The 25,362-nt window shown below is 46.6% G+C and overlaps 1 protein-coding gene across 1 annotated transcript in view; it reads left to right on the top strand.

Annotated features, from left to right (window-relative positions):
• Positions 1-25,362, top strand: part of LOC139057580 (venom metalloproteinase BumaMPs1-like) — a 134,765-nt gene that overhangs the window by 74,697 nt on the left and 34,706 nt on the right. The window contains exons 9-10 of the mRNA XM_070536066.1: positions 3,923-3,972; positions 14,546-14,654. Of these exons, the coding sequence (XP_070392167.1) occupies positions 3,923-3,972; positions 14,546-14,654 (159 nt within the window). The remainder of the gene's footprint in view (positions 1-3,922; positions 3,973-14,545; positions 14,655-25,362) is intronic.

Here is a 25,362-nt window from a genome sequence, read left to right as displayed (position 1 = left end):
ACTTGTGTTGCTGATTGGCGAGGTGATCTATGCGGTGTGCGTGTTGTGTGTGCGGCACGCGGACCGCACAAGGACTGTGCCGTGCGATAGTGGGTAACGAGGAAGACGAAGAATAAAGTCAGTGTTCGGGCTACCGTGTTGTTCTACATACATACCGTCCTGCTCACATCACACAAGTCGGCAAGATAATAACTTGGCAGCCAGATCATCGGCCTCAAGCCATCACGCAACCATTGCAAAGTATTCCGTACACCCCAAGTGCAGATATCTACTACCTACACCAAACAGCGTCCTGCCCACGTCATTGGAAGCTTTAGACATACCAAAGTAGACCGGATCAGTGGAAGACGGGCCCATGGAAGATTGGTTCCTCCTCTTCGAGTTGCACGCATCTCCTACTTCATGGTCGGAATGGAATATGATGGCAAACTTCGATTATTACGTCACCAGTTAGCTATTTTGTTTATTCCTCACGCGCGTCTTTGAAAACAACGATTCATGGAAGAAAATCGAAAAAGAGATGATCAGTCGATTTGAAGAATACGTTGCAGGCCCCTTGGTTGCCCAACAGTTTCAGACATTAGACATGGGTCGCCGCAGTCACCGACAGTCCCCACATAACAATCATCACCAGTGCCAACCACAGCCACGTATAACTCCATCGTCGACAGTTTTCACAGTGTAAGCTGTGATGGGCTCCTTCCAACACCCTTTGCAAGTGGCGATGGTGTACGCCACCATCACCTCCGCCGCAGGTACCGCCGGGAATGAGAAAAAAGAGACCCAGTTCACGCAGGGATGAAACCCGGGCCCTTTTCGTGCAGTCCGTTACCCTGCCAATGACCCACACCAGCGTTTGATAGAATGCAGCTGGAAAATTCCCTGTGAACGCGACATAGCGCGCGAAGAGACACGCGATGTGACAACACTGCGTAGCGCAGATACGAAGCCGTCTTGAATTGCACATGCATTGCACAAGGTAGGAGGACACGTTACATGTGAACATCCAACGGAACAATAGTTAAAAAAAATGGAAGAAAAAGATGTTTAAGGAGATGTTTACAAGAATGCTTGTAAAAATATTCATTCTGGACCTCTATAAATGAAGATTGCTATGACTGTGTCACCAACGCGTTTCAAAGGGGATGCCAATAAATCATGAACATCCTTAGCATCGTATCGTGCCACTTGCAATGAGATTCGCGCTGCCTAGCTTCTATACGCGTGTCCTTTGCGTAGCAGTCGCATACTACTCCAGCTGGCATGCAATGCATCAGCTGCATTGTTAGGGTTGCAAGGTAGATAGAGAAATTTTTCAGGAAGAAAAAGAAAATTACCGAGACGTATAAATGTTAATGTTATGAAAAACGTGCATGGCATACCTGAATAATTCAGGCAGCCTATGTGACTATTTTTCACTGCCTTGTTTCAAAGCGAATGCCATTAAGTCATCATCATCATAATTACCATCGCATTACGTCCTTTCGCCGCCGCGCTGCGTAGCGCCGAAACGTACAATCTTTGCATTGCAGTTTTGTTATACTACACAAGGTGTCCCGACATGTAGCAGTTGTATATAGCAGTTGCATGGTGCATGTAGCTAACCCTGCATGTAGCAGGCTAGCTGACTGTCGCCAACCCGTTTCGAACAGGGCGTCAAAATAATCATCAACATCATGCACAGGAGCGTACCGTGCCACGGGTCAACAAATGTGACAAGTGCACCACGTAGCCGGGACAGCTCTGTTTACTCTTCGGTACACATTATGGCGCATCATCGAAAGGGACGAACCTGAAGTGAATCGTAGAGCTACACGCGCGGCTGCTACCAAGCAATGTTGGCCTCAGCAGACGACGGTGCAGAGAACAGGGCAAGCTGCAGCGCAAGCCGTAGCGTGCCGTCAACGCTGGGGGGAGAGTTAAGATATTTTTCGTGAAAGCGACGAGAAGATACTTCGCCCCAAAGACCTTGTGAAGCGTGGTGTCGAAAATAGAGCTTCTATGTAGCCGCTCCTCCAGTGCGACATGCGCCACGCAGGCCTGTAACTTTTCTTATGCAGTGATCTTGTCGGTAAGACGAAAAGAAATCGTACGCCTAGTACTATTTCACCATGAACAATGGGCAAAGTAAAACCTGCGATCACTGACCGATACTCAATGACTTCGAGATCAAACATTTCACCATATTTCTCTTCCGCGCAGGAATTCTCGTTACGCGTGTCTTCATCAGGCCATCAAATACCTGTTCTCGGTAAAGAATATAATGTGTTCACTGTTTCTTGTACGCATGGTTTCAAATCACGCGATTCTTCTATGAACCTCATTACGCAGCCCTTGATTCACAGAATTGCTTCGTCCACGCATTGAACCTAGAATTTTCCAGAGGCGTATTTATCACTGGAAACGCGCACTGAAGCCACGTCTACTGTGACACCATCCAGTGATCGAGCATTCAGGATTCCAAGATGCATTAACTCAGACTACGGTACCATACATAAGAGTCAATAAAAGAGCGCCGCTGTTACTTCCAGCGGTGAGATGAAGCAGACTGCCTTGTCACCAAGAAAACAGAAGAAAACCTCCAATAGCATGTGCTCTTTTTAGAAAGAAGACAATACACTTTCAGCAGCTACGGACGAGCCAGGCACGTTTGGATACCAAACTACTTCGCAATGCACAAAGTTTCTTTCGCGTACAACTCCCGAACAAGCCTTTGTCTCTGCAGAAGTGACGCAGGGATCAAGCGTTGCACCCTACCATATTGCTCCATCCTCAAAACAGCCTTCTCTGAAGCTTGGCACAACGCTTTTTCCACCAGACATGTCTCAAAAGCGAGCAGTCTACCGGATACCCGCAGACCACCACGTCAGTTTCCTGAACAAATCAAAGTTCACTTCTGATGGAAACACTACACCTACAAGTCCCGCATGGGCACCAAAAATATCAATATCAACTTTACCGCCAACTTCAGTTACCCCAACAATGTGATCTGCACAAACGACGACAAAGAGCATCGCCGAAAATGCAGATGCGACAAAAATACGTGAACGTCCAAGCGAACTAAATCCAACGCGAACGCAAGTACCTCGTGTTCAGGAGAAGAACATTCCCAAGGACCTTATCAGCACCACCAGTAAAGAATGCACCTATTGCAAGGACTACCGCGATGACACCGCATGCGACGACGAAAAGGCCGAGTGCCATGTTCTGACCTCAGCAGTCCCAAACAACGTACAGTCATTTCAGGAAACGCGTATTGCCAACCATAATAAACGAGACGACTCACTCACAATCGGTGCAACTCATGTGCGCACAATATTTCAAAGAAAACTCATTACATGTATCCTTTCGTCCGCACTAGTTTCAAGAGCAGCCACAGCTCTTTCTACTACAAGGCATTTGAATGACACTAAGCTGTGTCAAGAGATGAGCGTTTACTACTACGTTCAATGTTCCCTAGGGACGCCACATGTAGACGTCCTCCGGAGCACAAGTCAGTCTCTCCCACCAGAGCATATGCTAAACGTCTACGGGCCCAGCATTCTATGAAGTTGTCAACACACGCAGAATCATCTTGGAACATTAGACTAACGGCACATTCTTATGCTGTTTATTCATCAGACTCTTTGCTGTCTCTCGTGTTGTTTGCTGCACGTCCTGTAAATGTGCATACGATCATATGTAAGGGATTATATGTAACCTTACATACGTAGGGATATGTAATAGTGTACAGTATGCCCATAGCTGGAAGTGAAGACGAAGAACATAGCTAGTGTTCGGACGAACATGTTCCCGCCCCACGCGCATACACGCGCGCACACACACACACACATATTCTGAGTTGTTCATTATTTTATAGGCTGTGGCGCTAAAGTGCGTGCTCTGAAACAATTGTTTAATTTATGCGTTTGCATTCTCTCAGGAAGAATTTATCCGAGTGGGAAGGAGGCACCTTACAACATTGGATCGGAGGTATGTACAACTTCTGCGCACCAGTGAAACCACTACAGAAGCAACACTGTTGATTTAGTAAAACATGGTATTGAATAGCAGTGAGATCGAACATAGTATACTCTATATTTGAAGGTCTTTTGGGTAATGTTGTAATCGCTGCAGGGCTTAGTTGTTCTTCGGAGAAACAGGCAACCGATTGTGAATTTTTTTATGCCATGAGATGCATTAAGTGCGTGTTGAAAACTACACAAAAATTCTAGTAAACATTGCGTGCCAAACAATAATGCATTATCACTTTTTGGAACTAACAATTTTGTAGTTTGCGGCTTTGTGCTACATATCGTTTGAATTAAAGTGTTCCTCCATTCCTCCATTCTAATATCGCAAAAACCAAGGAACTCCGCATAGTATCGGCGACATCATATACGTTTTTAATGCTGTTTTTGTAGGACAGGCCATATGTTTGAAAATGGGCGACCATGTGTGTTATGTTGAGTCTGTTCAACATTTATTGCTGTTTAAATTTTTGTAGATGACTGATTTGTGGCATTTTAAGTATTTAGGTTCTGTTCGTATCTCATTTTGCTTGTATGTACGTGCTTTTCAAGGATTCGGTGTGAAAATTAGATCAGTCTATGCGCAATATATTGCAAGAAAGGTGGTAAATCCTGCAGCGTGAGGGACTTCCGTCAAGGTAACTTTGGGGCAGGATGGAAATGGAAAGGCAATCGAGTAGCCCAGCACACACTGTCCCTTCCATTGTAAACTAAAGAATATGTATGATGTCGAGGGTCAGCTTGTCAAACAAGTTGAAAAACTTATAATTGAGCTTAAAACAGGGCAATAAGCACGGAATGCTGCCGAAGAAAGAGTTCGAGTGGTCAAAGAAAAAGAGAACAGGGCTCTCATCATGAATGAAAATGGTATTGACGATGGAAAGCGGACTCGCCTTGTGACGTGACAGCGAGTGCCAACAAAGCACGCGGAATGCGTGGAAGGCGTGTAATGTGTGGTTCGGGTAGCTAGAAAGAGGTCCACCCAGCTTGAAGCTGCCACAAATGGAAAGCAGGAATGATGTGATCAGAGCCCGGTCGACAGTTTGAGTCACGCAGAAAAGAATGAGAAACCGAGGCAGGCAGAGGCCTCGTTAGTAACAGAGGATGAAAAGGTCATTATTGCCGGTGACTCAAATATGAGTAGGTTCTCAGAGGCGATTGTAGAGATGGCGAAAGGCGAGAAAAAAGTGGTGGTAGGAATATTTTTATGGCAGACATTGGGCTCTGTCACGGAGCAAGCTAGAGAAAAGCTCGCAAGTAAAAACGTGTAGTAGTATCTAACAGGCTCATTCACTTACCAAACGTACTCGCACAAGAAGAAGCCAAATGTGAACAAGTGAATTCAAAGTGTCAAGAGCATCTTGGTTATCAGGCACATTAGGTGGACAGAAAATTCGGCTGTGTGCAAAGTATTTGAAGACGGGGAAAAAATTGCAAAGATAGTAATGAAGACGTAATTGAATGCCTAAGTTCTGATATTACATGTTTCCATAATAATGCCAAAATTATCCTGTTAGGTGACATAAATTCGCACATGCAGGATCTAGACGGCTATAGCGACAACAACGGGAAGTTAATGCTAGATCTCTTTTGGCAACGTAGCCTTGTTATTGTAAATATGGAGCCTAAATGAGATCGCCAGATGAAACGGTAAGTCCACAAAAGGCAATCGACCATGCGTTGCGGCCTGATGACAGAAGAAATTTACGATAATTTGAGAGAAATGGTCACTGACGTAACACAGCATAGCAATGTATTATGTCAGCAAAAGCGAATCATTTTCAAAATGGAATGCATATTTGTGAAAGAATGCAAGAGGCGAAGAACCACCAGTGAAGGTTAACGCTGCAGAAATAACACATTAAGTAAAAAATAGCGAGAAACAACTTATGTACTGGCGAGCGAAGAGTACGAATATGGTGAGCTTCGAAGCAAATGAGGAAAGAAAGAACGAATGAGAATCAATACGTTTATGGTGAAAGGAACAGAGAAACCGGAAAACTCGTGGAACAGAAAGATACGCGAAGCGATCGATGAACGACAGAAAGCATCAAAAAAACATCGACGGCGAAACATTCAGATTACCGCAGGACGAAATATACATAAAACGGGAAAGATACCCTCAGAAGAAAATCTAGGGTTCTGATACTGGACCAGGCAAAGAGTAAGGGTAAAGTTAAGCATTTATTACCAGAAATGCGTTGGACAAAAGAAGGCTGCACCTACAGTATTATGGAACCGCATTAACAATTTTTTCAGGATATCTGCAACAAAACAATGTACACTAGACGACCGTGGAAAGAAGCAGAAGGATAGGCGGCATTAAATTACATGCGAAAATTAAGAGCCAAATCATTGCAAAGCAATGACGAGGTGGCTTTAAAAAAAGAACAGCGTGAAGGAGAACCAGATGGAAAATGAACAGGCACTGTGAAGTTTCGATGGGAAGAAAGCCGAAGAGAACATTTTTAAAGGCACAGCCATAGGGTTGCACAAGGTTCCCGTTTGTCTAATAAATGACCTAGGACCAAAAGTAAGGAAGCTCTGTTGGAAACTGTAGCAAAAAGCTTGCAAGATAGATGAATACAAGGCAGTTGGCGACAAAGTAGAATGAATGTAACTTATCAAGCTAAGGTAGAAAAACATAGAATTCACACTTATACATCGCTGACCATTACATCGGTAATATACACGCTCGCAATGCAGGCAAATAAAGCAATTCTGCAAGCATAGACACAGCCTAATGACATACTGGTAGAATTTCAGATTGACTTCAGAATTGAAAGGCCACTGTATAATAATTTAGAGGTTCTTGGTGAGTGTATTGCATAATCATGAAAGGAAAGGCGACCCTTATATGTGGCACTTTTACACATTACTGGAGCATATGAGAATATGTGCTGCTACATTTTATTCGATATTCTGGAAGAGAAGTATTAGGAAACGACTGTATACAGCTTTTGAAGGAGATTTAGCAAGAAAATACCCTTCGCGTTAAATGGGAAGGAAAGGCAAGCACAAAGCTGGTATTGCCAAGGGACCCCGAGATTTTGAATGGTGAGCGCATCATGAAGTTCCTTTAGAACGGTTCAACAGAGGTGCATTGGGACGACAAGAAGGACATGTGCGCCTTTGAAGTGAACATCACGAGTGTATAAACTACCATCCCTGAGAAGAAAGCGACGAAAGGAAGCGTTGTCAGGCACGGATTTAAAAGGATCTGCGAGCGCTTTTAGTGAGACATCATGTATTGCTCATTGGCATTGCGGAAGAACTGTGACGCGAAGAAAACACAAGCTGCATATTCCATGTCAGGGACGTCAGAGCTGTGGACGGGGTAACGCGACAAACTGTACGCGTCTTGGTGTAACCGTCCGCACTTGTGAACCTCAAGTAGGAAAACTCCTGAAGCCTCAAAGCCCAATCACCAAACCGGACCGTGTGATTCTTGAGTGAGGAAAGCCAGCAGAAGCATGACGGTCGGCTACTAAGGAAAAGAGACGGCCATAAATGTAAGGGCCGAACTTCGCAATGACCCCACAACAGCAAAGCATCCCCGTTTCCTAATGAACTAGCTAAGCTCTGATGCTGAGAGGAGGCTGCTCGCGCAAGCGATAACGCGATCGTGACGACACTGGCACTGGACTTGGACAGCGCCTCAATCACGACCACTGGCATCGATACGCATTCCTCTCGGGGTAATATTGTCGAAGTGGCCGAGCATCGGTGGAGGGTTCAACTGAGTGATGAGATGAGAGAAGGTGGTAGATTGTTGAGCTCCCCATGTGAAGTGCACGGCTTTCATCAAAAGATCAGTGAGAGGCGGAGCAATAGTGGCAAAATGCAGGACGATGCTTCGCACATAACAATGCCACCCAACAACACTGCAAACTTATGAGGCTGACTTCGGAAATCGGAAGTCTCGGGCGGCACGAGTTTTCTCTTGTTAAGGTTATAATCAGGAAGCGTCGACAAGATGACCTAAAAGTGTAATTTCGCGGCGATCCAAACGGCATTTCGACAAGAATATTTTAAGCGTAGCCTTAGAAAAAATGTCATGTACGGCAGAGCGACGCTCAACGTGAGTGCCAAATGTTGGTGAAGAGATAATAACGCCGCGAAGGTAGCCCAGGCACACAGATCCTTTGAAATCCTGACGCAAGGAGTCGATCATAAGCTCAAATGTAGCCGGCACGTTTCGTAATTGAGAGGGCATAACTTTGAATTGGAAAATATAATTGGCTGTTATAAGTGCGGTCTTGCTTCTGTCCATGTAGACGATGGCGATCTGCCAGTATCAGGAGAAGTAGCTGACACTGTACAGGCAGTCAAGAGGGTCATCGATTCGCGGCGACGGGTGCCCGTAATTTTTAGTCACTTTGCTCAGATGGCGGTAATCCACACAGAGGCGCCACGATCTGTCTTTCTTAACCAACACTGCCGTAGACAACTCCTGACTCGAAGGCTAAATGGTGTTTTGTCGAGTATCTCGTTTTTCTCTGTCTTATTTACCCATAATTCTAAAGGACATACTCGATATGGTCTTCGGTTAAGAGTAGCACATAGCCAGCACCAATACAATGCTTCAAAGCATGTTTCCGGCCTATGGGGCGATTCTAAACGTTGAAAACATCCATGGAGGATAGCAAAACATTCTAGAGGTTGTCGGCTTATGCAGCTAAAAGAACTGTCGCAATCATTTTCTGAATCTTGGGACCAGCCCAAGAGGCATGCTTTGGAGAACTGGCAGGCTCACACGAAACGTCTGGTTAGAAAGCCGCCATGTGATGGTCATCTGAACGCTGAAGTTGGGCGAGGCAAATAGCTTGAGGCACACTTTGCTTGGTTAAACCGAGGTCTACGACAGGGATGGAAGTCCTGTTGTCTGTGATAGTCCTAACTGTGCAAGGTAAGGTGACATCTTATTGCACTGGAATGTCGGGTAGCGTAGTAATCACTCTCCTTCAGCAATGGGCGAGGAAGGCCACAGTTTGGTATATTATAATGATTTGGAGGGCAGTCGAACAAAGCTTGTGGGGCAAAATCGGCTGGGGTTTCCATCCAAAGTATGAAAAATAGGCATTTCTTGTCAAAGGATGCTGGTGGAGCAGTCAGTAAGATCCGAGTTCATTGAGAGGCAATCAAGGGTAAGAATTAGGTCGTGCAGGTAATGCCCAATCGCGGTACAAAGACAGCGTAGCTGCCGGCGATGCTTACACGGATTGTACGGCACGGATTGCACGGCCCTCGAAATCATTATAATATACCAAACTATGGCCTTCCTCGCCCATTGCTGAAGGAGAATGATTACTACGCTACCCGACATTCCAGTGCAATAAGATGTCACCTTACCTTGCACAGTTAGGACTATCACAGACAACAGGACTTCCATCCCTGTCGTAGACCTCGGTTTAACCAAGCAAAGTGTGCCTCAAGCTATTTGCCCATGCCAACGACAGGAACAGTACCGCCATTCACAACGCCGACGACGCGTGTTGGTGCAGGGGTAAGGAGCTTTGTAATTCGTCGTCGGTATGCAGCGCTCATAATGTAAAGGTGGGCACCTGTGTCGATCAGCGCAGTGACAGCATTGCCTTGAACGTTTACTTCAAGAAGGTTCTGGAACGCGACCAAAGTTAGCAGAGGATTTGGCGCCAATGTCGACATCACAGCTTCACTTCCAGAAGATGCAGTTCCTAGTTTTAGGCCAGTTGAGGGGGAAATTGACGACGACGAGAAGCGACAGGGCTCGGGCGAAGGAGGCTGATGACGTCGAGGTAACAGCGATCGAAGCTTGCGAGACTTCGGAGCAGGGGTGTCAGCGGCAACAAGATCCAGCGAGAAGCATACGGAGCAGTAGGTGCAGAGTTCGCCATCGGTTGCGGCAGTGACGAGCAAAGCGGGAAATGCGGCAGTAGTGGAAGCAAATGAGCATACTGCTAGAAACAGGTCATTCGGATGCATTGCGAGATGCCACGCGATGAAATTGTCGGTGACCAGAGGGCCGCGAGAGAAGTGGAGCACACTGTGTACGTGGCTCGACGAGCACACGGAGTTGAGGCCAGTGTTTTCAAATGGTTGTCGGACAACAGCTTGGATCAGAGCAATTGTGGCTGCTGATGAATCAGTGTACGTCATGGACGAAAACGGCCCATAGGCGGCCACGAACTCGCTGTCAACAACGCTAGTTAGGTTGTCACATGGGATTGGCTGGCGGGGATGGTCCTCACAAGTCGACGTAGCAGCCATGTTTGGGAGGCGCACGATGTGCACTGTTATACGTCCACTCTTGACTTGTCCGAACCAGTGACCTTCTTTGATGAAGGCGTCAATATTAGGAACATTGCCAAAAACCAGCGATTTGAAGGCATCGTCAGTGATAATATCCTTTAACATGTGCGCACGTTTCTCTATTTTAGACATCTTGCTGTCAGCTGTGCAACAAAGGAGCGGGGCGTTTTGCAACATGAAGCGTAGAGCTTTGTTGGGCTCAGACCAAGCGTCGCAAGGGCCTTTTTTGCGGCGACCATGTACCTGAAGAGGTCACTGAACAGTTCATGATGTTTTTCTTTGGAAATGTCCAAGTTCGTTATTTCATCTTCGTCGAATCGGTATCATACGGGTGTGATGCCTCTCTGGACGTTAGCGAACTTGATTGCTAGCTCCCACCTGTTATTAGTGCTGACGCGTTCAGAAAGGTTAATCGACTGTTCCACGTCAGTGCCATCCAAGCCTCCAAGCCAAACCGTCCAAGAACAGAATGTCTTTATTAAAGTTACCACGTTTTTTTAATAGTATTAGATCTGCCGGAGTGCGCATTCAACGCTATTCGATAATTTCAGATCGGCCGGAGTGCGAATTTCCTTGTAAATAATACATTCATCAGCGAAAAGCCATGCTTCAACAGGAAGACTCTTAGCCAAATCATTTATAAATATAAAAAAATGAAGGTACCCGTGCAAAGCCATAAGGGATTGCTGATGGCACAGGGGAAGGTTTAGAAGTTATATCGGTAATGGCCACTACCTGTAACCTGGAGGACGAGTGGGCTGCTGCTCTATGGTCTGCTAATGGCTTGGGCCACAAGGGATCATAGTCGTGTTGCCGTTGTGACCGTTGCATCCCCGTCATTTCAGCTTGGCGATCCGACACTCGTCATGCTCATCGTACCATCGTCGCCACACCGCCGTCGTCACGCTGTCGTTTTATGCGCAAACGTAAGTGGCCCGCAAACCATATCGGCGATAAATAGTTTGAAGCCGCGTAGGAAGCGAGCGCCGTAGGAAGAAGGTGCGTGGATGTGCAGCAGAGAATCGCGTGCCGTGGAAAGTATGAAGAAGCGCGCTGGGTGCGCGACAAACCAATACCACTTAGAGGAAAATCCAGGTGGCGTTGAGCGAATCGGGGAAGGTTAAAAGAGGCTTCGCGCGTCATCCATTTAAGCATTCTTAAACGTAAGGCTTCCCATCTAGCTTGAAAGCTCACGCCAATATAGAGCCAGTGCTTGACGTGTGTTCACGTTTGATAAGGAACGAAGATATGCGCGGAAAGGTGCTCACGCCTCGAAGAGAGAGCATGGCCTCTACTTCCCAGCGGGACCATCTAGGTCCGTTTTCGATCAAGTTAACATTCGAATCGACCATATTTTCTGGCGCCACATCATGTTGTCATGTTGTAGTAGTTACGTTTCACTTGCTTGCATTTGTTTTTGTGAAAAGTATGCCCAAACGAGACAAGGTCCTTTAAAGTGGTTATCGCTCATTTCTCGAGATTTACCTCAAACTTTCCATTCGCGCCTTAGTGATTAGGTATCTTAAATGAAACATACAAACTGTTGAAATAAGCATTCGTTTCTGCAAAACGAAAAAAAAATTCATCACAATTACGATACTCCCTAATGCGTGATTTGCGTAAAAGCTTTACGATTGATTTCATTTCCCGATATATTGGCTGGCGAGGGCAATCGCTCTCGCGCGGCACGTTGCAAACGGTGTAAGACGTGGCACCACTGCCTCGGAAATCGGGAGACAAACCTCAGGTTATGCAGCGCTTTGTTTCCACAGAGATGACGTGCGCCACTCTGGCAGCATTTCGTAGTCATCGCTGCCGCAAAGCGCGGCACTACGCGTTTCTCCTCATGCTTTCGCGATACCCCCGTCCAGCAGGTCTCAGCGGCTCTTGAAAGGCAAAGGCCGAGCGAAACCGACGGAACGTTGCCCCTCAGGGCGACCGACCGCGGGAGTAACACGCGCTGGAGCTGAATAGAAACCACCCGCTGAGAAGACATCTGGGCCCGCGTCACAGCGCCATTTAGTGATGGTGTCGTTCTGCAGGCGACTACATCAAGTTGTTTCTCTCTCTCTCTCTCTGCCTTCCGATTCATTGTTACGCGGCACCCTCAACATTCCCTTTTCTCCTCGCAGTATATTAGCTATAGTCGTTTTTCATGTTTAGCTGCACTCCGAGTTCGCTTTCATAATTGCTGTTTTCTTTCGGTCGGTTACGAGGAAAAAAGCCGACACTCGCGACAGAACAAGCACCTAAGAATGCGCTCTAAAAATACAAATGAGTATCTTGACGATCGTCTACGCACATACAGCTGTTGTCGCTTCCATAGTGTTTATCCTTGCTTTGTACTCTTCGCGACATGTAGATCGGAAATATGGCAGAAAACCTAAAACCTACCAGGAGGCCCTCTGCAAAACCTGATACGGCACACCGAGTACAGCCGCAGCGTAAGCTGGAGCAGCGGCTCCATAGGAGCGCCATTTTCTACAGTCCGCACTCAGGGGCAGTTCGCACTCATTCACAGGGAACTCTCTATGCGTTATTTCATGAGAACTATCTTAAATGCCAACCGGGCATCGACTGCGAGCTACGGCATTTGCTGCACTCTGCACAGCGGTCTGCTGAGCCTGACGTTGCCTGTTTCTAACAGCGCGCCTAGTCTACGATTCGCTAACCAGCGGTTCGTACCTTGTGAGGAAGCGCCATAAATCTTGCAGAAGGGTAATGATTGGAATTCTGATGTTATTGGTGGTGTCGGTGGTGATGATGATGATGATGATGATGATGATGATGATGATTTATTGGCATACACTTTGATATTTGCAGTGACAAATATTCACTTAGCCTACTTGAGTAAATCAGGCCTAGCCACATGGAACTGCTACATGCAAGCGCTACATGTCGGGACACGTGGTTGAACAAAACGCAGCTGCACAGGAAAGCTGCAGCATCGACGCTACGCGGCGCGGAAGTCACATCGCGTGACAAGTGGCACGATTTGCTCATGATGACGATGACGATTTGCTGGCATGCTCTTTGAAATGGGGCGGTGACCAACAAGCCTGCATGTATAATAAAGTATCCTGTATATGTTTCTTTTTGATTCTAGCATTCTTGCATACATCTAAAACTTCATTTTATTCGTTAAGACAATCTATCAATGCCACGGCCGATCCCCTGTGGTGGGTAGGAGGCGCATACTTCGTAGAAAATACATGCTACCTTGTACCGCTGCTTATGCAACTGCTAGCTGAAAAAAATTAAATTATGGGTTATAACGTGCCAAACCCACTTTCTGATTATGATGAAGGCCGTATTCGAGGAGTCGGGAAATTTGGCCACCTGGGGTTTTTTAACGTGCACCTAAATATAAGCACACGGGTGTTTTCGAATTTCGCCCCGATCGAAATGCGGCCGCCTTGGCCGGGATACGATCCCGTGACCTTGTGCTCAGCAGCCGAAGACCATAGCCACTGGGCAACCAAGGCGGGCGCAACTGCTAGCTGGCATGCCACTTGGTGTGATAATATGGAACTGCAATGGAAAGTCCGCACTCATTGACACTATGCGGCGGTCATCTCACATCGCGTGGCAGGTGGCACAATGTGATGCCAATGATGATTAATATTACGTTGATTGAGAACCCCTTTGAAACAGGGCGCTGACAAACAGACACCTAACCTGTTTGATTTATTCAGGTATGCTTAAACGTTTTTAATTCTAGCAATCTTTATGCATCTGAACTATATTTTTTCTTCCTCAAGACAATCCAACCATTTCTTTGTCAATCCCCCGTAGCGGGTCCGGTATCTGGAGATAGCTGCGATGAGCAAAGGCGGCCGCGGCGGAGAGTATCGCCCACTGAAACGGCTATACGAAGGAGCGTATAACAGTTTACGCTGTAAAACAGCATTGAAGTTTCGCAAATCAGTGGGTTGTAGACAGTAGTATGACCGCGTGTAAGAGTAATTTAAATGTGGGCTTTGTGTTATACGCAAAACATACAATCTATTTCTTAGAGTACTATGTTTCTAGAATGTTAAGGTCTTTTAGTTCCATATAAGATATTCATTCTGTTTTAAAGAGAAACAAGAAATATCGTGCAGTACGCTTTTTATGAGGTGAACAACAATATTCAGCTTTTAAAAGTTAAAACCGTGTTGCCATGACCATCTGTACTGCAGTCATAGTGAATGACCAGGTGGGTCTCTTATTCACCCGAATATTCTACGGATCTTTTTATATAGGATCAGCGTACCTTGGAGGAGCGTGCCTAGAGTGGAAGGTGGGAATATCTGAAGAAAGAGTTGGCAGTTATTATGGCGTGTACGTCTTCGCGCATGAGATTGCACACAGGTAAGTGAGCGTCTTCTCAGTTATATTTCCATTGCATCTAAATGCTGGCTGATTGTTTCTATTAGATTCTATGAGAATGTAGGCACGGGAAAGCTACAAACAAGCTATTTAGCAAAACTGGTGCGCTCACTGTTTTTCTCATAACTTTTGCGACAACAGTCAGAGCGGGCTTTTTTGAAAAGTCGTAATCGTTTACGATGACAGTGCTCTCGGGATGCAATTTATCTCTAAAACAAAACTGAAGGTCTAAAGTTGCAACCAGAAGCAGCATCGCAAAAATAAAAGCCCAAAGAGCATAAGTCAGTTTTTGTAGTCATCTACGCATTCTATATTGCTAAGGACACCTACAAGATGTATCACTAATATGATAAAACGATACCACTAAGGCAACATACTTGTTGCCTAGTCCACTGGCTGTTGGCCTAAGGTATGATCGTTTGCGACTAGCGTATTTGCGATTTGTGTCGTTCACAAGAGACGGTAATGTTGCGGCGTGTGTCATAAGGCTGACAACCAGCCTCTTTGTCCATGACATTTCTCATGATATTCCACTCTGGCCACGTCGCTTTTCTTTTGATTTCGCTAAGGCTAGTACGCATTGCCCCTCTCCACTACACCTGCCCTGCTTTCTTAAAAGGATGGGCTTATTGGATACATTTTATGTAGCATTGTCGCACCCAGAAAAAGAAGGCTTGAACACGTTAGATGAGCAGGAAATTTGCGACGTCAGTTCACGTGTAATGTTTGGGGCTTAACAAGATCTACCCAGCAATTTATATGAAAAGGCATGTTGTCTGGTGAACAGAACTGTGCAGTCATCTCTTCGAGTGTCAATTCGAAGTAGCGCAGCATCTCTGCGACGGAATACTACCGTGCATGTTTGCTGGCTTCATTTAATTTATTTGCGCTCAATGCCTTTCGGCGTTATGAAGAGCAGATGGTGTAAATAAAAAAGGGAAAATATATGATGTGTCTAGCCAAAGATAATATCTGTACCCTTCGGGGTGCCCATTCAAAGAACAAAGCACGATGTTACAATGCCGCGCGTCGATGTAGATGGATGGATGGAGTAACTTTATAGAAAGGTCCTGCGAGCTACGGGGCGCAAGGTCCCATAGAGCGGGCTACTCCCACGTTCGGACCGGGAGTTGTAACTCCCTGGCCGCATCGTGGGCTCGCTGGGCAGCCCAGAGCTGCTCCGCCAGGTCCGTGCTGCGTAATGCTTCTTGTAGCCTGGCGGAGTCTTGATCCTTGTTTGCGTTGGTCCGACCACACGACCAGAGCAAGTGATGTACGTCTAGTGTGCTATGGCAATTTTCGCAATATGATGTTTTGTATAGCTCAGGCATGTAGTGATGTAGTCTGTTCTGCCTTGGGTACGTGTTTGTTTGAAGCATTCTGAACGTCAGGGCTTGAGGCCTGGTGAGCTTATTGTGAGGTGTGCTGTATATTCTGCGGTCTAGACAAAAGTGCTTTATGATCTCGTTATATGTGGAGGGAGGGTCCCGATTCTCGCTGGGTGGTCACGACCAGAATAGGTGGCGTCGCGGAAGGTTAGGTCTCGCGCGCTCTTGTGAGCCATCTCGTCGATATGAAGATATCTAAACCTAATGAGACTGCTCAAAATATGAATATGCTTGTCTAAATCGAAACCATGAATTCATATGCTGTGTAAAACGAGACATGCTTACTCAATGGCTTGGAACTCTTGTGCGTAAGTTACCTACTTCGGGTTTTAGTTTAGCAACTTGATTGCCTTGACAATTGCGCAGCTAGTAATACTGGCGCTGGCTAAACAAGCACAATCGAAATGAATGTCTGATCCCCTCAATCTATCTCTCCCCTGGTTTGCAAGAACGTTTGTTCTTCATTGTAGTATTCGAACGGAGCAATTATTTGTCAAGTTGGAGTAACGAATTCTAGAATCGAGATTCTTCAATCGATTGCAAAGTTTTCGATCTTCCCACGCACCCAGTTGAAAATGCTAGAGTTCCCTTACGTTGAAAAGCACGGATTTCTAAATGAAAGTTCCCACGCTCAGAGCCGAAATATGGTAAGATTCTGTTTTCGCGACATGACAATGGATACTTCTTAACAATAAAGCTTTTTGGTGAGCATACAGAAGTATTATGGATGTTTTAGGCGTAATATATTGTGTACACATGCACACGAATTACAAGCCACGGTCTTGAATTGAAATGACGTAGTATCGAACATACAACGGCGCATCTTATTTCCTATGCGTCGTAATATCTGCAGAGCAGCTATACAGTGAGCATACATAGTGCGCATGCAGCGTGATCAAGTGCACAGCTAAATGTGCATCGCAGAATGAGAAAATGTTTGTGGAACTGAAGTAAAAGAAGAATCACCATGAAAATATTTTTTCTGGCTCGATTTTACAAATATCTTGCTGAGGCTGCGCTCACAAGGTGTGCCTAGTTGAGAGATATTTGATACGACCTGAATTCCGCATAAGAAAAACCAAAGTTAACATGAAGCCATCCTTTACTATAATGGAAGACCGCACCAATAAATGATCGGCTCATCTCACTATTGCCGAAGGTAGCGCTGGACACAGAGCCTTTCGAAGGACAGGGTGCTTCGTAGATGAAAAGCAGTACCATTCATAAAAGTAATTGCTAGAAACGTTGGCATACGGAACAAGGTTAGATCACAGCCGTGGCATCAAGGTGGAAGGACCAGCATTGACAGTTAGTCGGGGCCTCACGTACGCTAGACAGAAACAAGAAAGTGAAAGGAAGGTTTCACCAAGCGTTGAACAGAAGCTCTAACTGATAACTGAACCAACGAAACTCAGAGTGCCATTTGTCGCCAATCTCTCTAGATTCTGATAACCCACCAAGGCCATACGGTCGAGCCATATTTGACTTTTGTCACACCAGTTAAGTGGAAATCTTTTATGTCAGGCACTACTCGTGTGGTACTTACGCTTGACAGCCGCTAGCAAGGCTTCCGCCGCCCTTCTTACCTTCCGAATCCCTTCCACCGTCTCGGGGAGACAATGTCTTATCTTCGGCAAGAGCCCCATTAAAATAATGCACTCTCGTGGACAAGCGAGAACACGCGAGAACATCCCGCGAAGCTCGCTGGGCCCGCAGCGTGCAACCGCAGCGTTTCAAGAGCGACGCGGCGTCCGCTGCGGGCTCTGCGGGATTTCTCGGGCCGTATCGTGTGTTCTCGTGTGTACACGACAGCGAATTTCTTACAGCGAAGCTGTCTATGCGGACCATGCGCCATCGTTCTAGGCGTTCGCTAAATCTATCATCATCAGCAATGGCTCGAGCGTCGTCGCCTTCTTCCACAGCTGACTCGTTGGCGTCCCTCGGCGCTGCCGCGCGAATGCGCTTGTGCCACCGTGTTCGTCGTCGTCGTCGTCTTCTTCTTCGACAACTAGCTCCACTGTGGCTAGTCATTCCTGCGCAAAACATGACTTCCCTTCATGACGTCGTACTAGGGAGGCCGCGTTACCGGGGTATCAGCCATTGCATAAGGGGATATGAACCATTCATTGACTTACATGACGGACGAATTTTATTTTGAAATAATTTAGTTTTTAAGAATCGCAAGCGGCAATAGCGGGCGGATGCTGATGACGAAGCCGCCGAGCGCAATCAAGACATCGAACGCAAGCGACAACGGCGGACTGCGGGCGTACCGTCACTGGCGTCGTTCTCTCCGTCGCAGCCGAACGTGTGGTAACCTCACTAAGAAACACAAAGACCTCAACCGTCAAAGCGATTGAACCGCCTGCATCTCCACTGGTGCGCCTTGCAACCAAATACTGAGCTTTACATTACTGGTTCCGCACATTTCACACCAGCTGCAACTATTCGAAAACCACGAGTAGTGCGTACTGATGAGGAAGAAGCTGCGTACCGCAGGCGTAACAGAGAATTGGCTCGTAGACAGGCTCGCCAACGTAGGGCCGGCCTCACGCGCAAATATACAGCTGGAGAACCGAACGACAGCACTAATGAAGCATGCCCAGCACGCGAAGCACAGAAAAAATTATCCGACGATTACGATACTCCCTAATGCGAAATTTGAGCGCAGCTCTATACGTGTTTCCATTTCGCGATATTTTGAAGCAAAGAATTTGAGAGAGACATGTAGCAGAGTCGGTAATGGTCGAAAATCTGATCTGCGGATCAAGCGAGCCGGCGTTTATACATGACTCGTCAAAGGTTCCAGTGTGATCGCTGGTGCCGCATGGCTTCCAGAAAGTACTATACAATTCGCATAGCGCCTACAATCAGATTAAGAAACAATCTCACACAATAACAACCAAAACAAGCGCGAACGAGACCGACCCAACAGAACCAAACAGGCGCGGGCGAGAGCTGTGGCGCGAGCAGACGATAGTACGAAACGAGCGGATCGGCTGAGACCAGACACGAGTGCGCATCGAGCCGTAAGGAGGGTCCGCATGACACCAGCATCGCGCGCGCACGTCACTGAAGGGGCCGCTCTCATTGGTCTCCGCCATTCGCGGCTCGCGTCCTTCGTCTCCCACTCCAGCGAAGGGGGGCGGAGCTGGTTACGAGGCCGACGACAACGCCGACGACAACGACGACGCGAAACCCAGGAACGGACGCCAAAGAGCTGCGCTCTAAAACTAAAATGATGTGAGAGAATGCTGAAACACAATATTTACAATACAGACTGCTTACGTTATTTGACTTGCATGGCGTAACTCTCGGTGAAAGAAAGCTTCGCTGTTCGTTCATCTTCATAGGCTGGCTGGATGGATGGGTGGATGGATGGATGGATGGATGGATGGATGGATGAAAAAAGTATATTGATGGTCCTGAGATAAGAAGGCAACATAATATTTTACAAAAGTCAAACATTCAGAGAGTCAGTCCCAGTCTTTATTCATAAACCCAAAGAGTAAAAGGGATGAACTAAGTGGGAGTGTGAACAGACGCGGGACTTCTGCGGTTTCCATGAAAAAGCTTTTCTGCAACGGACAAACATTGGCATCGCCAAACTCGAAACGCAAGCGTCTCCGCTAGGGTGGCCGTATAGTTATTGTATTATTAGCACATATATATGGCATATCACTATTTTCACACAACGCAACTCATGAGTCGTAAGGAATGTTGTGATTAGTAGAGCTGACACAAAAATAATTCTTTCGAAGAATCGCGAGGGACTGAGCCCCCGTGTACACCCTTTATGCTGGCACCGTTTTCTCACGCAGTGAAAACCTTTATTAATTGTAGCGGTTGAGGTTCGGTTTGGTTCGTGCCCGATGTAGGAACCTCCGTTCGCATTGGGATTCAGTTCTGGCTAGAATTACGGTTCTGGCATGGTTTCCGTTTGGGGTTTGGTTCAACACCCTGGTTATAACAGGTGTTCACGTAGCCATAATCTGAAGAAAGAAGACCGTCTGGTTCAGACCACGGAGGACAACAGGTGGTTCCAATACAGGCTGGTTAGTGGTACAAATGAAGTATAATACTGTTTAGTTGAACACATCGGAACGCCAGCTTTTACGTAGTGGTTTATTCTTGGCGAGAATAAGCTAGCTAAAATAAAAGGATTTGCACAACAGTAATCTTCACCAAGAAACATATGCAGGAAGCGCTACGTGCTTCGCATTGTTATCAGGCGAACATGAGTCAATTACGCGATTCATATTCTTCTTTTGCACTTGGTCTTTATTGAAATGAATGTTTTGAATTTATTTATCTATGTACTTGCCACTTAAAAACCAATATTTCTTTTCGCGGGTGAGCGCCACGAAGAATTCTGACTAGCTAGAGGCTAACACATTCGCAGTAAAATACAGTAATATTTAAAAGGGTAGGGCCAGGCGACAAAAGCAAATTATGAGGTTTTACGTCCCAAAGCTGCATTTTCAATATGAGGCACGCCGTTGTGGGTAACTCCTGAAATGTTGATCACCTGGACTTCTTTACGTTCGCCTAAATCTAAGTGCATGGGTGTTTTCAGATTAGCCCACCCAAATGCGGCCGCCGTGGCCCAGATTCGTTCCCGCGACCTCGTGCTAAGCAGTGCAACAGCATAGCCATTAAGCAACCACGGCAGGTGGGCAATTGAGAAGCTTCGTTCTATAAAGTCAAAACTGCCGTTACCTTCTTTTTGTTATCTCGGTCAATGTGCGCGTTCTCCGTAGGGTTGACAGTAATGTAAACAGCCAGGTATTTCCTAAAGTAATCGGACGCCCAAGGCAACACACTCAAGTTGTAAGTATTTATAGAGAAAAAAATATCAGTCTGTCAAGTTATTGTCATTGACTTACGATTTCTAACATTTGGATTATTTAACCGCGTAGTGCACAAAGCAGAGATATAGTTAGGATTAGAGAGGATTGATGTATCATAGCCGCAAGAGTCTTCCTCTTTTCAAGCAGACCTCTGAAAAAAAGTGCTCTACATAATCTAGGTGAAGCATACACACCATTTTTACCCATCAGGTAAAGTAAAAGAGCGAGCACTGAGACTTTGGGGATGTCTGTTTGAGCAGGCCAATCGTGAGTCATGTTCATTAGCACTGACGTACCATCTGTAATTTCCTAAAAAAAAATCCACACTTCCCTTAAGTGCACTCACATCTAAGTTCAGCTTGCTAAGTTGAAAAAGTCACAGCCGTTCAGAAACAGGATCAAATGTTTACCCTAGTTAACAAGGATACATACGCCATAAAGCAACGATCAGAAGCAGATATAGTAGCAATTTCGCCCGAAAGGTGAAGCATCGATTGCGATAGAATATTATTAGACAGCTTTAAAAAATTATATATTTATCGGTCATTTGAACTTCGGAACCTTCGCTTAGTAACTGAATTATCAAACATTAAGTCCCGCGCGCACAGGCATACGTGAACACATACCACTCGACGACTGCGGACACTCGTTGCCAAAACACTGGCGAAAAAAAAAAGCGGCGGCAGCAGCGAGCAATATACTCGCTGCTGCCGCCGCTTTTTCTCCTTCTTCTTGCTGCTTTATTGCTGCTTCTCGCTTCAACGTGAGCTAAACGTCGAGAACACATCGGCCATGAAGCCATCAGCTCTCCGTGCGCCTTCACTTTGTACGGATCGTAGACCACTGTTAGGGTATGGCATGCGTGTCCGAGCTCAGCCACGCCATACGCAGCCGTGGGCACAGTAAAACACCCCTCAACCAGGTGCCCTACGCCCGAATGAAGGCGGCTCGCTGGCCTTTGCCCTCACGAGGTCCAGCCACCACCCTTGGCTCAGCCTCGCAAACTTCCACTCGCACCCACAGCACACGGCGCGCGTGACCACGATGTCGCAAATTGGCATCTAGTGCCCATTAAGTAGCTATCGCAATAAAATCAAGCCGTTGTTGAGCATTACTAGCTGCGTGCTTGAAAAGTAATGTTTGTGGAACCCGCGGTAATGCATAGGAAAAGGACGATTCATAAAAGGTAATTAAACTGCTGAAAATTACTTGAAGTTTGCAGAGAATAAATATGCGATAGCGCAGCATCATCACGTATGTCTACCTTGCTGACTACCTGCAGATGATTCAGGTGACTTCATATATGTGCGCCGGCACTAAATAAACTGATTTGCATTCGTGGTTTGGCTCACCGAGCATGTTATGACAACTGGCGACGGGGGTCTTAGGTACTCGCGTAAGCGACAGCCTTGGGGCCCGGCGGATGAACAGACACGAACGGAAGCAAGCGAGCAGAGCTTTCGTCCAGCTTCCAGGGGCTGTACGTGCTCCCGGAGTACGGCACCGCCCACCGAACACATTTTTGATGAAGCGCTCGGCCACAAGGAACAGCGGGGTGCAACGGCCGCTGCATACCGCGCATTCCCGGCAGAGGTATTCGGCCACAAGGATTGACAACAGGGCTTGGACTTCGCAGCATATCCAAACAACGAAACTCCAAACTGACGTAGAGCGAATATATGTACTTCTGTCGAAATGCCGCCAATGGGAAAGATATCAAAGTTCGACCCTAAAACGCGAACCTTCGAGTCGTACTTGGAGCGTTTTGAATGTTTCTTAACGGCTGATGATGTCACCGATGCAAAGCGCCTTCCTGTCTCTTTGACAGTAATAAGTTCAGAGACTTATGAAGTATTGAGAAGTCATTTTGTGCATGCAACCCCCGGACAAACGCCATGCGAACAAGTTAAACGCCTCCTGAAGGAGCACTACAGCCCTAGGAGTTCTGTGACAACATAACGATGCAAGTTCAACCCGGGCGCACTATAGGACGGCAATAGCGTGGAAGGGTTCAACGTAGAACTTTAGTCAGAAAGAAGATTTAGTAAGAAGATTTAGCCAGAAAGTGTAACTTCGGTGACTTTTTCCAAGACATCCTACGAGTTTGGCTGGTTCCTGGCATACCCCACAAAGACACTCAGCGTGTTCTGTTTGCTGAACGAGGGTCAAACTTTGATGGCGCTTGAAAAATCGCCCTTGATAGAGAACTAGCGGCGCGAGACACCGAACAAAAGTGCTGAAGAGAACGAGAGGCACCTGTGCTCGTAGTGAAAAGCCGACCGGGCCAATACCAGAGACCGGCAAGTCCCAAGCATGTTCAAGCCCACAAGAGCGACAAATGTGGAAGATGCAGCAGGGGACGCTCATCGGAAGTGTGTTGCTACAAAAACTTTATTTGTCGCACGTGTTCGGCTGTAGCTCATTTGAAAAGCAATAGCGAAGTTCTTAGAGCGTAACCAAAAAGCTCGCTTGAGGTCGAGTGTTCTAATGAGGACTTGGAGCAGGAACTGTACCATTTCATTAACACTAACCAATCATGTTATGAAGTGGTTGTAGAAATTGAAGGGCGTACACTGAATCTGCAAATTCACACGGAAGAAGCTCTTACAATTGTCCCGGAGCCAAAGTACCTGTCTGAATTTCCACGCTTAAGATGTGAAGCACGAAAAATGTCCCCTCAAACTTATACTGGGAAGCAAGCACAGCCAAATGGCCAATGTGACGTGGTTGTCAAGTACAAAAAATCTGAGCACAACTGTACCCGTGAGTGTTGTAAACTACAACGGCAAGAAGAAACCAGAACTAATGGGACGAAATTGGTTGGAATGTCTGATAATTGACTGGCTAGAAATTGGCCACATTGAAGTTCAAGACAGAGTTGAGGCGCTAAAACAGAAATACCTTTTGTGTTTTGTAAAGCGTTGAGGCTGTTGAGCAAAGACTGTCATAAACCCGATACTGTTCCTGAATTTTGCCAACCTAGGACCCTTCCATTTCCCTTGAAGGAAATGTTTGAGCGGCAGCTACGGGAACCTGTGGAAACAGGCATGCTGCGCCGTGTAATGCAAAATGACGGACTGCGCTACTTCTCACTGTTATGAAGGGAAACAGCAGCATCCGATTTTCTGGGTACTATAAGACAAAAGCAAACCACTTCCTGAAAACAGATCAGTACCTTCTTCCCAAGCCAGAGGACTTGTGCACTGCGTTAACAGGAGGAAAGGTGTTCAGTGTACACACCTTTCTTCGGCATACCAGCAGCTACCACTCACTCGAGAGCCACGACCATTTTTGACAGTAAACACTAGTCATGTGTTGTTCGAACTTCAGCGCCTTCCTTACGAGGTGGAAAGTGCGACCGCTACCTTTCAGGCAATGATGGACGAGGTGCTTCACGGCATCCCACACGTAGGGTATTGTATTGACGACGTTATCGACACAGGGACTGACATCTGCGACTGCGAAATGACGCTAGAACGTGTCTTGCAATACCTGAGAGAATACAACGTTATGCTTACCGTGTATAAATGGCGCTTTTTTGCAAAAAGCGGTTTCGCGCTTGTGCCATACAGTGACTGAGCTAGGCATTTATCTTACCGAACTAAAGGCGAGTGCAAACTTACAAGCCCCTGAGCGCACTACAGTTGCAGAGCTTAAGGCGTATTTGTGAATGTGCAATCGTACAGCTGAGCTGTATAGGGCTAGCCAATTCGTTCGTCCGTGCGTCGCCTTTACGCAAAAATTTCTCCGGCGCAACCCCATGCGCATGCGCAAAAAGAGAGCAAGCAGGGCACGCGTTGCCTGATGTCGTTGCTCTCCGTTGCAGCCGAGCGCGCTCGCAGCAGTTTCTGTCCGTCACCGAAATGGATAGACCACGCGTCATACGTACTTCTGAGGAGCAGGCAGCTTTCAATCAGAAGCGCTGCCAGCAGACCTGGATACCAGCTCGTCTACGCCATTCCGATGCTGTAGCCCGGGCACCAGAACAGGCTCGTACAGCCTAGTGCAAGCAGCAACTGCGTACCGAGGATGGGCAGCCTACCAAGCCGTTGTTTAATTAACCATCGGGATTAACCCGGCGATAAACACTGGCACCGCAACTTCAATAACGTTGGTCCAGCATCTGTATGGGTGCTTTGGTGGTGATTTTTTTTTTGCGTCAGCTGGCAGTACAAGCCCTCTCAAAGAATAACAGCATAATAAGGAAATCACCACCTAAGTACTTTCTATAGATTGTTAACCAGCGAAGCTGAAACATGCGGCCCCAGTATTCATCACTGGGTTAATCTCGACGGTTGATTAAACGACGGTTCGGTAGGCAGACAGATCCTCAGTACGCAGTTGCTGTTTGCGCTCATACGCCCGAACCTGTTCTTGTGCGCTATTTGCAGTATTGGCACGGCGCAGACGAGTGCGTTCCGGTTCTGCTCTCGGCGTTGCTCATCGAAAGGT

Source organism: Dermacentor albipictus, chromosome 3 (genome assembly GCF_038994185.2).
Source record: "Dermacentor albipictus isolate Rhodes 1998 colony chromosome 3, USDA_Dalb.pri_finalv2, whole genome shotgun sequence".
In the NCBI taxonomy this organism is placed as follows: Eukaryota; Metazoa; Arthropoda; class Arachnida; order Ixodida; family Ixodidae; genus Dermacentor; species Dermacentor albipictus.
Note: the sequence above shows the minus strand (reverse complement) of the source record. Positions and strands in the feature narration are given on the sequence as shown.